Below are 17,145 nucleotides of genomic sequence, written 5' to 3' on the forward strand. Positions count from 1 at the left end.
ACAGATTTATAACAAAGTGTTCTTAAAAGTTACTTCATTATTATCTGTACTTTCTTTCTCATAGTAGCTATACACTAACTTAATGCTATTTTCTCCCCCTAGCACTTTCATAATCTAAGTGCGTTAACAGATCAATTTGCTTCAAACTTACACTAAAGCAGCGTAAGAAACTACCATCTCAACCATGTGTTACCATTTTCTCAGCTCTATCAGCATCACAGCTCATACGATGCTCCCAGTCTGCTCCACAGCAAGCTTCCTTGAAATTTAGAAGATTTCTACAAAACCAGTCCAAAAAGTTAATATTCCCTCCTGCCCACTTCTGCCTTTATGCCACAGCTCACCTTCCCCTCAATTGCATCAACGCAGATTTGGTGTAAAACTGAGTAACGGAATTGACCTTGTTAAAAGCCTTTCTTTTCATACAGACTAAACCTAATTTCAGTCTCATTTCAATACAGTTCACAGTGTCCCTATCACTTAATAAATGATTTTCTTTCATTCCCTACTTATAGATCTTACAAACAGAAATTTGAAAGTAATATAAACTAAGAAAACTACGTCGTGTTCTTTTCTAAAAATTTATTCTGCAGAGTGGCCTCAGAAAATATACATCTAATCTGACAACACTAGAAAGTTACTCATGACATAAGCTAGAATAATTTTAAAATCTCTCTTGGCCCTTGATCCCAAAGATCAGCCATAAGCAATATAGTTTTTTCTAAATCCATGACATTTTTGTTTTTGAAAAGTCTTTCTCTTCAAGAGATGATCTGTTAAATTACTGTTATAAGCCAGTAACATTGAAAAGTCTGTTAGAATTCTGAGCCATCTTCTTCTCTGTTTCCTCATTAATGTTCTAATGAACTTAACTGCCTCCTAAATGCAGTTCTGAAGTTGGTTTCAAACCAAAGCAACCCAAAAATGTATTCCATACATACAACATGGTTAAAAAGATAATGATTTTAAAATACCAAACCACTTTTTGCCCCACTAATACCGTAACTCTCACTAGGGACCTCCCAAAATGTATTCTTTTAATTGTATCTGAATCAAAACGTTGTTTAAATTGAAGAGTAATCTCCATTAGCTCTGCTTGGTCCTCATTTGATTACATTTTGAGATATTTATTTCAATAATCAAAATTACACTCAGAATAAGAATAATCTGGTTCAGAGCAAACCACGAAGTATCTAATAGCTAGTAGCATCTTGATTGCGTTTTCCACGTCCTTCCGGATGTGAAACACTGGTTTCTCTTGGTTTTGGGGTGTTTTAAAAGTAGGAACCGTAATTGAATGCACCCCTTCATTAACAAAGAAATTAGCATTTAGGTAAATATTGGCTTCCTTGCAGAATACTCTATACCTTACATCTTGCATATTCACTTGCTAATTATTCCTAAATACATAAATAAGTTGGCCGATATCTTTAATAAATATTCCTCAAGGTTAAGGGACTCTGAGTATGTCTAATGATGTTTTAGCAAGTAATATTTCACTCACATCTAAAATCAAGTAAAGGACATTTCCATTTCTTCAGGCTGTGGAGCTTAATCAGTTAAGATCTATGAGTTTTTGCTTTTTAGGGGAAAAGGAAGGGGGAGTTGAGCAGTACCTTGGGAGAGCGGTCATGGATTATTATACCAACATCCTCAACTATAAATCTACACAGTACTTTGCCTGAATTTATACACAACAAATTGCTATACACTCATATACTCATATGATTCCATTTCATGTTGCTTCAGGTTAAACAAGCCACACTTTCATGTGTTTGAATACAATTCCCATGGCTGTAGTTTTTACAGTACATTTATGCATAGCCTAAATCACTCCTGTGCATAAAGATTTATGGAAAATAAGGGTGTTGGAGATAAATAATAATACACCTTTCCTTTCTTTTTCTTAGAGCACACCGGTTTTCACCTTCCAATACAACATTAAAAAAAAATCCACATTGCCATTCATTCTCCACAAAAATTACCTTTTTAATAGAGCTAAAAGAAAGAAAAAACACTACTGAAAATGGATTCTGATGAATTATTATATAGAAATTCTTCTCTAGACAACTGTGGTAATGTATGGGAAAATGTGTGTGTGTAGAAGGTTGTTAAAGGAAAGGGAAAATCATCCTTCCAATGACTTGTATAGAAGCCGTTGATTTCTTCTTCATTTTCAATCTGCCATTAAGTTTCAAAAAAAGTGTACCACTTAAGTGGGAAGGGACAACACGATATTTATTTCTAGCATTTCTGCATTTGTTTTGCTTATTTTTAACACTATGCTATAAGCACAAGTCCAAGCTTGGCATGCAGTCTAAATTTGGTCAGTAGAGGCAGGCACTCTAAGTCAGACTTCCGTTGGCCCTACACAAATTCTTGAAATCACAGTATAAGGAGAATCTATTCTCTGCTAACATATTCAAACACCATCATCCATAACAAAACAATTTATGCAACTGAGTGGACGTGTCAGGTGCCAGGATCAGTAGAAGGAAAGGGGTGGCTGTGCTCTTTTGTCACCATCGGTTCAAAATAAAAGTAGACAAGGCAAATAAAAGATATACCATAAGACCCAGTATATGAACTCTACCAGTGATCCAGAAAGTGCTGTCGTCATCTCAACACAGCAGCAGAGAAGAACATTAGGACTTATAGCTGATATGGAACTAATCTGTACCCTATTACTCTGAATAGCTGTAAATATTGAGAAGCCTTTGACCACTGTGTAAATGATGGATGCTAAAGCAGGGAACCAGTCATCCTGCCTCCATACGCTTTGCGCAAGGACATCTGTACGTATGAGGCAAGGTTCTGCTCATGCCTGCAAAACCAAAGAAACTATCACAGTACCACTATACTTGCCTTTCTGTATTTGTGGCAGTGGTCCATGCCCTCTGCTCCTGTCCAGCTGTCCAGTCAACAATACAGAAATGCACCAAGGGTCAATAAACTAAACCATATCTGCCCTACTGGCAAGTAACCTACAGCTTTTGCTGCATTGTGCCAAGTTCCTTTCATTGCAAGATTTGCTCTGGAGAGTGACAATGACAAATTGATGCTACATGTTAGCAGTACTGAACACTTTTTGATCACCCATCCTTATTTCCTGAGATTATTCACTGAGGATATTGATTTATAATTATAATAATTATTATTTTGTAAATAGATATGACTGGAAAACAGATTAAACATTCAAAGGTTTCTGGGCCTAAAATATATAAAACTGAAAAGATAAACATCAATGTTAAATGGGTTTCCATTGTGAATCTATGTAATTATAGACTCGTCTTTACTTAACAGATGTGCTTCTTGTGTAAATGTCAACTCTCAAAGCCAGAAAGACCCTTACTATACAATTTCATTAGCTCCCTAATTTAATGAATTTACTACTTTCTCATAAGGTTCACAATCTGTAGCAATATCTGGATTCTTGGGTCTCTCGTGTTTAAAATTTTCTGTCACCTGCCTTTAATGATCCTTCTGATGGTGATGCCATTATGTAATCCATGCCTTTATAATCTTATAATTAGGCAATGGATGCATTATACATGTTTCAAGGTAAAGTAGAATGTTTCATAAGTGAATAGCAGCACAGTTTTCACATTTATGCCCTGTATAGCACCAATTCTGTTGTCTACTGAGTTCATGACATTATTCTGGTCTAGAGACATCCAGGTGATTTCTGGACCTTGTAACCTGAAAGGCTGGTTATGTCTTCCCAGATCTGCAAAGACACCTGATTCAGAGACAACTTGATTTAAAAGGAAAGAAACTGCATCTAAGTCACATTTTGTAAGGTTTCAGAGCTCTCCTCCTGGACACGAATTCTGTGATTTTTCTGTTCACGTTAGATTTATTTTGGAAGGGACTGGCAGAACTTGAGAACAAAAGAAAAGTAATAAGTGGACAGCATCCCATGACTACAGAAAAAAGAGGGCCTAGCAGTCATACAAGCATTTTCAGAGAGGGGACACCTCCTCTTTGTTACCAAATCTGCTGCATAGTTCCTCTGTGGTGCTGAACAAGTCTTTCTCACAACCTCAACTCTGGGTCTGGAAGATGAAGACAGCAGCACTTCCCTTTTTTTTGAGGGCGCAAACAATGCACTGAAATCAATAATGGGTACACAGCTGCATGTTGGGATGAGAAGTTACTGTGGGTCATGACTGCAGTTAAGTAATGAGCGAAATATAAAAACAAACTAAGAAATAACTTTCCTTCCCCAAAAATCCATTTTGGAGTGTGCATTATATGAATGCTCTATTTGGAAGCAGAGTTTTATACACTAAATTATTGGGATTTTATTTGCATTGGAAGCATTTTATATTGCAGTTACTTCACTTAAGATTTTCATGTTTCTTTTCCTCTTAACCTTCCAGCCAGAAGCTTCTGCTTAAAATCTTTCAAAGGTGGAAAGTCGAACATTGTACTTCACTGCTTGCTAGAGAATGACTGCTAAGGGCACTAGCTTTCATCTTCCTTAGTTTCTTTATTTGCCAAGCTATGTGCAAGCAATTTTACTTCATCTGTTATTATTGATATAACACAGGATGGGTGCAGTTTTTTCATAGTCCCTCCAGTTCTTTAGATTATTATCTCAGGTAATAGATTTACCTTCACATCACCATATACAAGAAGGATAAAACATTAGCGCCTCCAATTAAACTGAATATTATCCCTTTTGTTTTTTCCTTTCATAGCAGAAGGGGCATTTTCAACAGCTACCTTCTATGAGCAACAATTTTTGAAAGATCTTAAAGACATCTTTGTACCCAATTTTTATTTTATTTCATTTTTTGCACCCAGTTTTATTTTAGTTTTTAACCACTATGATTTAGTGACTCATATACATTCTCAAAGCATTGTTTCTGGGTGTCAAGAGCAGATTGCTTACACCAATTTGAATCTCACAATATAAATGAACACAGAACAGGACAAAATGAAGTACAAGTTACCTGGTAGTTCTAAATAAGCTCTCAAGCGCACTCCCATTGCCTAATTTTACATTGGTGCTTGTGAGCATTCTTTCTAGTGACTTCTGTGGGAGCCGTAAGTAAACCTTTCTAATAGACAACTTAGTAAAGTTGAACATAATTTTTTCTAGTAGACTACATACAATATGCATTTTCACTCAAGTCTGTAAACTCATTCCTTTGTTGAGGAGCACTTCCATTCTTAAAAAAAAAAATATCTCTAATGCATTACTCTTCCTCAAAACGGTGGAACAGAACTGCAAAAGGATGAATTTCTGCTCTGGTCATGCAGTAGCTTTAAAATTCTGCCTTAAGAACTCCCCTAAATGAATTCTTATCCATTCTTATCCTGCATTAGTAACTGACTGACTTTCCTTACACTCCATTAGAGGAGTACACACATTTTATGCTACATTAAAATATTATGTTAAGATGACAATAAAAATCAACAATACAAAAACTAAGACCAATCTAGAGCATTTCAGGAAAAAAAAAAATCAGCACCACCAAAAAGCTACCTTGAAACTATGTAAGAAATTAATCATTTTCTACGAATGGTGTACAAAATCTGATCCAACAAAACACACAAATCTATGATTAAAGACATCCTAATGGTAGGTCTCAAAGTTACTTCATCAACACTTGAATTTGAAAAAAACAGATAAAGAATGAGTGCCACAAAGAAGAATTAAAAGGAAAAAGAAAAGTTTATTTGGTTTTCTTTGAGGCTTAAGAACTTTGTGAATTTTTCCTTGAACTCATTAAAACATGACTCGGTTTTCAACTGCAATAACCTTTCAATCTTCCATCCGCAAATGCTTGCCCAGTACTGAAAGAACCATTTACTTTCTGCTTCACCCACCCTGCAAGATTTTCTGCACAGCATTGATGGGTAGAGGACCATAGCCTTACCACTCCTCAAGCATTTATAAAGATCTACTGCAACACTTTGATTGCCTGTGTTAAGTCATTGTCAATGAAGAAATACACAACTTGTCTTAAGAAAGTTAGCCTTTGTCCAGTGTAGTTTTGCAATCATTTATATTCTATACGAAAACAACTTTTGTTATTGCTGTGTTGCTATATTTTTTAGACATAGAAAACTTGTACAGCAACTCTTTCTGCTCATTTTTACAAATGCTCCCACTTTTCCTCAGCTATGCTTTCAATACAATGGACAGAATGGCCTTTAAGAAAAAAAAAAACAAACCTTTCTTCAGCTTCAATAAAAAGGGTACTTGCAATTAGATGCTACAGGAGACAGACCATTCTCCCCATCACTGCAGCTCCTCTGCACAACTTACTCCCTGATGTTTGTGTTTAAGAAACAAAAGCAAGAAACAGAGATGGTGCAGATGGGCTAACGCTAAAAAGCTGACCTATATGTCACCCCACCCCTTCTTACCCAGATCCATGCTTTTTGAGGCTTTCAGATTAATTGATTCAGACTGCTTGGCTGGTGTCAAAGATCTGAAGTTGATGTGCTGATCTGTTAAATGCACTGCTGAATTTATGATAGGGCTGCAGGAAAAAAAAAAAAAAGACGTAAAATATTTAGGCACCAATTCAAAACACAAGTGAACCAATTAAACCATGCACAAATATACATGTGTTTCTTCCTCCAGTTGCTTACAGCCATGCATTTTAAAATCAGTTATTGATCCTCAACTTTCTTTTCTGAGACTTGACACCACCAGTCACTTGTTTTTCATCACGGATACAAATATAAATGTAAATGCGTAGTGATAATTGCTTTTAAACAATTCATATTTTACTTAGCAGAAGAACAGAGGAACATACCAGTACCTGCTAATTTTTTTTTTTTTTCCAATTTGCTAGTTATATTTAACCACTGCATTTCCAAAGAACATGCTACAGAAAGCTGGAAAAATACTGCCAACGTACCTGGCTCAATTCTACTTCATCTGCTAATATAAAGTTATTTTACAGCCTTGCAACACTTCTGCAGAGGCTGGAGCCTGGAGGTCTTACGGAGGATGCCATAACAGTCTGAAGAATTCCAAGATATCGTGGTTTGGTTTTTGTTCTTGAATTATTTTACTTCAAGTTAGGTGAATATCTAAACGTTTCAAAATTCCACCTGAGTGAAAGTCAAAGTAACTTTCACCTGTGAGGAGTCAAAACACCTCACTGTAATGCATCTGAAATCTTCCATGTCTCTCTTCAATTAGAGACACAAATTTATGTATATATTTTTAAATACTCTAAAACCAAAAAACAGTTCCAAAATTAAAAACATTTATTTCCAAACTGTTCAATCAAAAGGTTTGGTTTTACAGTGTCAAACACTTTCCCCAGTTTTTTGCTGAAACACAGTTTCGGTGAAATCAGCGTGACTTGACACAGCAATTCAATGTCAACAGAACTTAAGTTCCAAATGGAAAACGAATACAACTCTGGAAAAAAGTCAGGGTGGGAGAAAGGGCCTGTAAATTCATCATCATTTTAATACATCATTATCGTTTAAGACAATATTTTTGCTCCCAGCTTGTTGAAAAATTAGGAACAGATTCTAGCAAATAACTGCAGTTGAGAATTTAATGCAGAGTTCCGTTAGTCTATGTAGACTTTTGTTCATTTACCACATCATACATACCTGCCTAGGAGACCAGAAATTATGAAATTACTCTAGTGAAATTACTCTATGTTAGCAAACAGAAAATAGTTACAAGAGTCTTCATTGTACAAAGAATTCAAGGTACCCATAATAAAATATATCTACTCTTCGACACTATGTGCAACAGTCATTTGAAGGGTAGTTTTTAATCATGTCCATGCACACAAGGACAGAAGTATGGCTAAGTTTTTAGTTGAAATGCATACTTTCCTAATATCACTGCAATAAAACAGTTGCATGACTGTCAAAATTGAATACACACAAAATGAGTAAACAGTGTTCAACATTGAATTTTCAGCATCAGATGTACGATAGGTTGAAATGATGCTTTGATTTGAATCCTGTGCTACTTAAGACAGACAAAGTATATGCTATCACGAACGCCAACGTGTTTACACTTTTTTCTGCGCTTCCAAACTTCCGTATTTACTAAGGAAATTAAAGCTTGTAGCTGCCATCAAGCACACCAGCCTTTACAAAAGGTATTCTTAAAATATCTGAAAAATCTACCCAATGCATTTACAACTGGTAAAGTGTCCATTAATTTTTCCCCTACACATTTCAACGTTCAAACGTACTAAATCTTCATTTTGTAACCTCAAGAATGTCTGTGGCTGACATGCTGCATAAGAAGATTCAGTTTCCTACAAACTGAATTTGGCTAGAGTTTTTAAAGCTTTAAGAGACTTCAGGCACTGCATCTACACATAGCACCCATTGGTATAAGTTTTAAATTCACTTTTTTTTAAAATTGGGATTATGTTTTGGGATTCTTTTTGTTTTACTGAACATATGCTGAGTATTGTGATCCATATATCATGGATAGCCAGCATAGTTCAGCTTATGAACAACTGAAATGAACAATGCACTAAATGCTAAAATAACATTCCCAGCTTATATTAAAGGATCTAAAAACGGTGGTACAAATTTTTACAAAATAAAAAGTTATTTTAAAATCAATTAGAACTGCTATTGCAACCATTAATGAGCAATTAGGGCTGTAACTATTAAGAATAGCCAAAGTCCAACCTATGGTTATAATCCTCATTCAGCAGATCCTCACTGGGATGCGGTGGGAGAGGTGGAGGGGTTTCATTTTCACCATTGCCACGATCAGACACTGGCAACTCTGAAATAAAATTTAAAAAGGGGTTAAATAAGCTGCAGAAACAAGTACATTACACCAGTTCACTGATCAATGACTGGACTGGAAGGCCTCAAGCAATGCTGAAGTGAGTCACAAATTATTCAAATCCCTAAATTAACTAAACTAGAATTAAAATCACACCAAGCAGAAAATATACCCCTTGGGATTTCCTGAAGAGCTGATTTTCAAATTTGCATGTGCATAATTAAAGATAAATACAGGGAAACTTTGTGCTTATAGTGAAGTTGAGTGCAAGGCACAAATTGCTTTACTCCATTTGAGTGGATTTTCACTTCTACATAGCTGCATCCTAACTGATTGTAGGTTCGTGCTTTCATTTCCTTTGATGGGGAGCATTTACCAGCTTTCATGTACAGAAGAGAACCACATTCTCGGCAAAGAGTTCAGAAGAAGAAAAATTTCTGTTATCCCATGGCAAGAGAAGAAAGAGGCATTTCTGAATTACAGTCTTCATTTTCCCACCATTACGGTAATTCCTTCTTTACTTTTACAAAAGGCATTCAGCTCACACCAGAAAATTACTTTGGACCAAGAAAAACATGAACTACTCAATTAAACCATTCAGTGGTTTGCTAAGCAACAATACTTACATACCTGCAGTATTTAATGAGACTGCTGTGCCTGCTGTAGGCCAGTTCATTATTGTCCTGTAAATTCACCTCTCAGTCTAAAGGTCTAATCTTATAAAAAGTCCCTACATTTTTCAATGTAGAACATGTCTTCACCCCTCCAAAACTTAACAGGAAACATGGACAATTAATAATTCTTAGGTTTCAATGGCAGGTAAGCGTTTTAACAATACTGGCATACCACACTTTCATGTGACCTGTTCTGTTGTGTTGAATGTTGCTAGTCTTTTTGCACAATCCTGCGTGAAAGTACTAATCTAACTTGAAACAAAAAGGGTTTACAAGGAGGGGATCAAGGCAGATGGCAATAGATTATATTTATTAGATAAGAGCACTGAGATAGTTCCCTAAAAGCAAACAAAATAACCCCAACAAAACCACACAATTAGCTCAAGAATCCTGTAAAACTCCTACTGGCTGGATAGCCTCCTAAAGATCAGAAAGATAAGAAATAGTTCAAACCCTGTACCTCAGGAAAAGTGAGAACATCATCAGAAGATATTGAAGGTGAGCAGATGAGGAGGAAAGTTCTAATGAGACCTTAAAAAATATCGATTGCCAGTCTGACACAGAAAACAGGTATGCTACCTAACATATATGCACACTGGCTTCTTGCATTATGATCACATTCTTTCAGGTTGCAATTTAAGGACAGGAAACAGAGATGAGTAAAGGGCAAGTTCTCACAGTAAAAAGAATTTAGAACAAAGGGAAACTCATACTGTTCAATGTAATTAAATGACTTGAAAGATGAATCAGAAGATTAAAAAATTTACTCATGTAAAAACACTCAGAACTACCAAAAATAAAATAAGCAGACTATGAAGCTCTGCAAAAAGATTGCAGGATATTAAGTAAGTAGGAAATGCAGGTGAAATTCCCTGTCCGTGACTGCAAAGTGATACACGTGGGAGTAGGGGAAAACTCTTGACACATACACAAAGGCTATTACTTTAGTGATTATGACTCAGGAACAATACAATAGAAGTGCACTGGATCGTTCTTTGAATATATGCTTAGTAAAGTCAAAAGGAAACAGACAGTCATAGCCTTAACAGAAGTCCAAACACTCCATCTAAAACTCAGAGTTAATGGTGTGCCTAGTTTTTAAATGGCATCTAAGGTTTCATTCTTCCTGTCTGAAAAAGGATGTAATAATTCAGAAACATTGAAAAGGTGGCAATCATAGCTGGACACATATAGAAACATTCCTACAAGGAACACGGGCTAGGATTCTTTGGTTTAGAATAAGAAGCAATAAAAGGGGATACAAGAGGAGTCTATGAAATTGTAAAAGCTATGCATAAGGTGAAAAGGAAGCTCTCACTGACTGTCTCACACACAGTAACTAGAAGGCACCCAGTGTAACTATCAAGTAGCACACCTAGGATAAACACAAAGTAGTGTTGTTTCCTGTGCAATGAAATCATGGAACTCATTGCCGTGAGGATGTTTTGGAAACTAAATTTTTAAAAAAATATTAAGAAATGGACTAAAAGTTAGAGAGGTATCAACGGCGCAATGGTCCAGACAGAACCTCTGATTTAGGAAGTCCCTAAACCACCTGACTACCCGAAGTAGAAAATAGATGCCTGATGGAAGGGGGAAAAAAAAAACAACCCAAAAAATCACACCACACCCTACACCGTGCCTTACCCTCTTTGAGCAGCTTCCGATAGCCATAGCTGGAGAGACTGAGCATATCATGTAGCTGTATTAACTTCGATTCACAGTAATTGATATGTCATTGCACAAAGGCTGTTTGGTGATGGGTTACCGCTGGCATTTTTCTTGCAGTACACAAATGGTACACACAGAAAAATGTCAGACTTCCTGAGCGAATCAGAAATGATCACAAAGGACTACAGCTCCCAGCAAAATGGGAGCAGGAGCAAAAGCGTGGGAGAATTTAACCTAAGAGGCAGTCACTGGCTCCATGTTCAAGACCTCAGGAAATGATCTTAACAGATCCAGAGAGATCAGAAGAACAGCTAAGCTACTAAACAAAATGTACCGAATTTTCAGATATTAAACAGTTTAGGAGAGTAAATAGAGTCTGTCTGTAAGATACATGTAATGTTTACAAGCAAAATTTAAACATGAATTTAAAATTTCACTTCTTAATTTTCTATCTTGACGTTACCACACATGTATGAAAACAGAGATGCTTGTACAACCATGAAGACTCAGCAGTCTATGGTAGTAGAGAGAATTTATGATTATTCTACTACTTAACCAGAGAGATGACAGCATTTCCTCTATAACCATTTATAATGTATAGTTATAAGAAATATATAAGAACCTCTAATGAAACACATTCCAGTAATCTTTCAACACCAGAAATGTAAAGCTGCTGGCACTGAAGTACCAATTCTCAAAGAGGTTGTTCTAAAAAACACTGAATCTGTGCAACAGCTTGGCAGCAAAAGGAGTGAGGACCTGAAGGCAGCAAGTATTATTCATGCAAAAATAGAACAAACAATGGCATTTCAATATTGGATCAGTATCCCCTTGCCCTTTATTTAAATATCCACAGGCAAGACAAAATGTAATGTTTTAGCTATAACCACTTTTCCCCAGACATCATTTTTTCTTGCTCATGTATAATAAAAAAGACTCTTAAAACAGACAGCAATATTAGCAGGCCAAGCTTCAGTGTATTTTTGCTGAGCTTTTGTAAGAATTTTATTGGTAGGAGCAGTGAATGATACTGGAAATAACTTATTAGAAAACATTAATTGAGAAAGTGACATTTTATTAAACGTAATACAGCTCATGTCATTAAATTCTTACATTAGATCCTGTATTATGTTAAAAGTCTCTTCCATCTTTTATTGTTCTTTGTAAAAACGTACCAACCGTACTTCTACATACAAGATCCAGATAGTACACCATAAGAATGTACAAAGGACTGTTTCTGCCTGTCACAAGAAGCTCACCATGTCTGTGACTCACGTCCTTAAACAGACGCACAACCCAAAGTTCATAAATGAGTTAAATGAGGGTTGTGCATAGGTGTCGTGTTTTGCCTTTACGGATGCCTTGAAAGACCGAGGACAAAACTTTATAAGAAACAATGCAAAAAAAATTTTGAACCAGTGACTGGAATAAATGACAAGCTCATATGGAAAGCAGAATGAGTATTAGCTCAATAATAATTAATACTATGACTTTGAAATTAGAGAAAGGTTTATACAATGTGCAGGACTACTGTAAGCCCAAAGTGTCTTTCACCAAGAAAATTTCAGATTGGAGCCCTACTGCAGACACCCAGCTGCTGAAAGCGTCTGTGCAGTTCTCCAATAAGATCACTTAAATTTTACTCATCAAACGCCAAATCTTCAACAGAAATTGCAATGCAATGATACTTCCAGTAAGTGCTAGAAACGTCTTCATCATCTGTTGTCCACTGACTCCAATTCCAAACTGCTCCCAGGCCATGGCGGGGAAGTCTCCCTGACAATAGCCCTCAACAGCACTCCAGAGCATCCTTTCCACATCTGACACACATTGTCTTCTGAGGCCATCACATTTTTTTGCTATAATGCCTTATCATCATCATTCTTTAATTAAGAAGATATCTATTGAAAATGATTTTATGAATGAGCTGCAAACTAGTCATCCTGATTTTTGGATCACAGTTGGAGAATCCTTATCTGAAAGTACAGCTCTTCCACCTATTTTGTTTTGAACTTTATCTAAGTGACAAGTTACCTGTTGCCATTCACCTGTATCAATGGCTGCAGAGCATTTGCTTATATGTGTGTTAAGGAAGTGTTTAAAGGTATTTGCTGCTTTCTGATCCTTTGGCAATGGCTAACTCTACAGGGCAAGCTAGCTCCGAGGATGACCCTTTCCTCCTGTAACTACAGAATCAGTGTAAATTCCATACAAGAGAAATATAAGGTAGATCTAAAACAAAAGGATCTGATCTTTGAATATTTACAATGCTTGAGCCTGTATCTAATTATTTGCTTGGAGTCACATTGTTGAAATATTGAAGTCAACACAAATGACTTACCCCTAAATTATATGGGAGTTTCTCTTGAGCTTTACAGATATGGGCTCTTTGGTTTTGGTTAAAAGTACCCCACACAGTCATCACAGCAGCCTATGAAATTACTTTTTGCAGGCCACCCAGATTCCACAGTTGTCTAGGGAAGTGGGAAAAATAATGCATAATTCAACTACATCAAAGAAAATCTTTTTTTCCTACTGGAAGGTATTTAAGTATGTGCTAGGCTTGAAGGATAAGAGCACACTTAAAAGGATAGGGGTTAAGACCATCTCAAATACTTAAACTTTTCAAATAACTAGTATCTTGCTGAGTCAGGTGCAAGTTGGACAGATAGTACAGTATGCCATCAGAAATGAAAGAAGACAGGAAAATAAGTGCTCTTAAAAGCTCTTACTTATATGCTTGCATATGCTCATATACATAGGCTTTCTTTGTACGATGTACACATCTACCTAATTCTTTTTAATGAGTTCATTAATATAATTCCAATTTGTAAATTAAGGGAATGTTTCTAACTTTTGAATAAATTTTACCTTTAAGTCTAAAATAAGCAAGTGTACTTTATGAATATCACGCTTTTGTGTAAATTCATTTAGCTTATAATAACCTGGGACATAATCTAAGAATTCAATGCAAAAATCATTGCACTCATTAAAGATATATAGAAAATAAACATTTTGACAACATATATTTTGCACTCATCATTTGTTTTTTATCCAACCTTACGTGTTGGGGCAGCGAGCTAGAAACTGTTACTTAAACTGGAATTTGTGCCAGGAATCTAATTCACAACTTCTGAGTCAGCTCTCCCACCCTCGCTGGATCTTCAAAAGCCTCAAAACTAACATAGTGTGCACTTACTCTAATTAACAGCTTTTCTAGTGGCTGTGGATTTCAAATACAAAAACACAAAGCACTTTCTTTTAGCACAGAGAAGGATATCTAGAGACTACCTTTCATTCTTTCCTGAGGACTGCATGTTACAAGTTGCTGAAGAATAGTATCATTGCGCCGGGAAGCAGCTGCGAAGTTATGACTCCCGTCAAAGGTTGATTTTTGAAAGACTCCCTGGTCTGAGCGTTCCTAAGGGAAAGACAGAACCACATATTGTAACAAAAAAATTAAATGTTCAACAATGCAGAAGATCAGCCGTCACTACAGACAGTGCATAAATACAGTGTAATGTAATGTTCACTGTACATTGCTTCATTTCAAATGAGAAACTTGAAAGATATCTTCAAAATTACTATCTTTTTTTGCTGACCATGAAATAAGACAATATCTAAGCAATAACAATCATTAAGAATGATGCACAAAAATGAAGACACTTTTTTTTTTTTTATGACCCACAACTGGCTTCATTCAAATTCTCCATCTGGGAGGGCAGCTTGTGACATTGTCAACACAAGAACATGGGTAATGCCAATGGTATTTTTCTGCCAGCCAGCTGGTTCCCTTCTCTCAGAGACTGAGTGCATATGTTCTGATGATCACACACTAGCGCAGTTTTGCAAGTAAGGAGTTACACCAAACTCCCAAATGCAGGTCTTCTGGCTAGCAGCTAAACAAACTCCTGTCACACCTCTAGTCAGCTTTTCTTTTGAGACATCCTCACCCACCCCCCATACATGCCATATCGCTTAATTTATTCTCCTGAGCAGTTGCTCAAAAGAAAAAAGGGGGAGAAAAAATCATCACAATTTCTAAAACTGGGACAGACCCAGAAAGACATTTCTGTACTCGTTGTTCAGGGAAAACAGAAAACCTGCACAGGGGAATATTATGGCTAGTTTTCAAAATAACCTTTATAGTTTCTGTGAATTTATATCTGTTTTTTGAAGGGGCCTCCAACTGGCTTCTATTTTTAAAGTGCATGTTCATTATGCCAGCAAATGTTACACTAAACATATAATTCCTTAAATTTCATAGTCACATCTACAGAAGAAATGCATGTGTCTAACCCATATAATTTCTTTGTAAAAGGATGCAAGAGGTTTAATGCATTGCAAGTGATTGCCTGCAAACCAACGCATAAGAAAGGACGGAGTCTTACATCACCTTGCAACCTGCCTTCCAAGCTTAATAATAATGATAAAAATAATAAAAATTAAAAGTAAAATGATAGAATAATAACAATAAATAACTAATAATAATAATAAGGCAAAAAATGCACCTCAGAACACAAATCAATGCTGGGATGCTCATGGTGACAATATGGCTACAAATGTAGTCTCAGTGGACAGGCAACACATGCAACATTCTCTCCTCCTCCGTGCAGCACGAGCCATTTGAAAAGGCTATTTTGAACCTCTGTACAGAAACACACACACCACACAGCCACTGACAATTATGTTTCTTCTCGTTACTGGAAATTCTTTAGTTTACATAAGATTCCTTACATCGTGAGGTCCACATTTACTACTTTCTCATGGATACTGCTAGCTAAATTAAGCCTTGCAACATCCAAACTACTACTACATTGGAGACTTGTACCCAATGGGATAGGGAGCCTTAAATTAACAGCAACAACAAATCTGCTTTTCCAGCTCCTTGATAAATGACACAATCAATATCCCAACAACTGATCAGTAACCAGTCTAATTAGAGTATTCAGCTTATAAAACATAGCTGTCATGGAAGACCTCCATTAGTGTCCTGACCAATAAAAACAATAATGCATTTATAAATGTATTCTCCTTCTACCAAGCTGAGATGCAGTACTCAGGAAGCTGTTTTGGGGAAAGGGAAGAATGGGCAACAACCCATTTCTGCTATGGTCTCCAGACTCAAATGGAATTACAACTGAACCTAAAGACTACCCTATAAAAATTAATTCCTGTCTAAAATGAATTTGATTCAATCAAGACCTCATTATGCATTCTTCATAGGGCATGAGTCAAGATTATTTACCTCTTTCATACATCTGGATAATATACAAAACTATACACTTAACTATCAAAAGCAGCTTCATACTTTTATTAGGTCAATCTGATGTTTGATTGGAAGTTTTTTTTAAAAAATTTGGCTTTTGTTAAATGAAGAAAACTTGCAGGAGCTTTATTTGAAGGTGAGCTATCTTTCTTACGTCACAAGAGCACACAATAAATATAACGTATACTTTATAATTCTTCCTTACAGCATAATGCTATGTCACATAGAAAAGGAAAGCAAAAATGTGTTTTCCTCTAACATATTCCAGAATTGCTAATGAATATTCTTCATATTTTCCTGGCATGACTGACATCAGTGAGGCTTTTGCAAAGTGTCCTCCCACCAAAGTTAGAGCATAATGTTCGGAAAGTAATATACATCTAAATCTATTTCTCAATCAATCAATGATGGTAGTAAATAAAATAGAAAATTGTCAGGAAAATATTAAGAGTTAATTATGCTAAAAGATACCTGTATTCTCTTCCCCCCTCTGATATTTTATGCAAATACACCCACAAACACGATTGTTCTTAACATTTTAAAATGTTCCAGCAATGCTTATTAAAAAAGAAGCTTGAAATCATCTCTTGGAATTCTGTAATGGGATTTATTACAACCTTTTATACCACAAATCCACTTGTATGTATTTTTATTTTAAGAAACTGTACAGATGTTGAAAAACTATTAAAATATTTACTCAAGGGTCAAAATTAAAACTGGGGTGAGTAGTAAGGGCAGCCAGTATACGTACATACATATTATCTTTTTAAAGATAAAGAAAGAGT

At 36.0% G+C, this 17,145-nt stretch overlaps 1 protein-coding gene across 1 annotated transcript in view; it reads right to left on the minus strand.

Moving 5' to 3' along the window:
- Nucleotides 1-17,145, minus strand: part of PARD3B (par-3 family cell polarity regulator beta) — a 415,216-nt gene that overhangs the window by 186,923 nt on the left and 211,148 nt on the right. Inside the window, exons 13-15 of the mRNA XM_009333046.1 lie at nt 14,383-14,512; nt 8,644-8,743; nt 6,382-6,497 (exon numbers count right to left, since the gene is read on the minus strand). Of these exons, the coding sequence (XP_009331321.1) occupies nt 6,382-6,497; nt 8,644-8,743; nt 14,383-14,512 (346 nt within the window). The remainder of the gene's footprint in view (nt 1-6,381; nt 6,498-8,643; nt 8,744-14,382; nt 14,513-17,145) is intronic.

Source organism: Pygoscelis adeliae, unplaced genomic scaffold (assembly GCF_000699105.1).
Source record: "Pygoscelis adeliae isolate BGI_AS28 unplaced genomic scaffold, ASM69910v1 Scaffold160, whole genome shotgun sequence".
Classification (NCBI taxonomy): Eukaryota; Metazoa; Chordata; class Aves; order Sphenisciformes; family Spheniscidae; genus Pygoscelis; species Pygoscelis adeliae.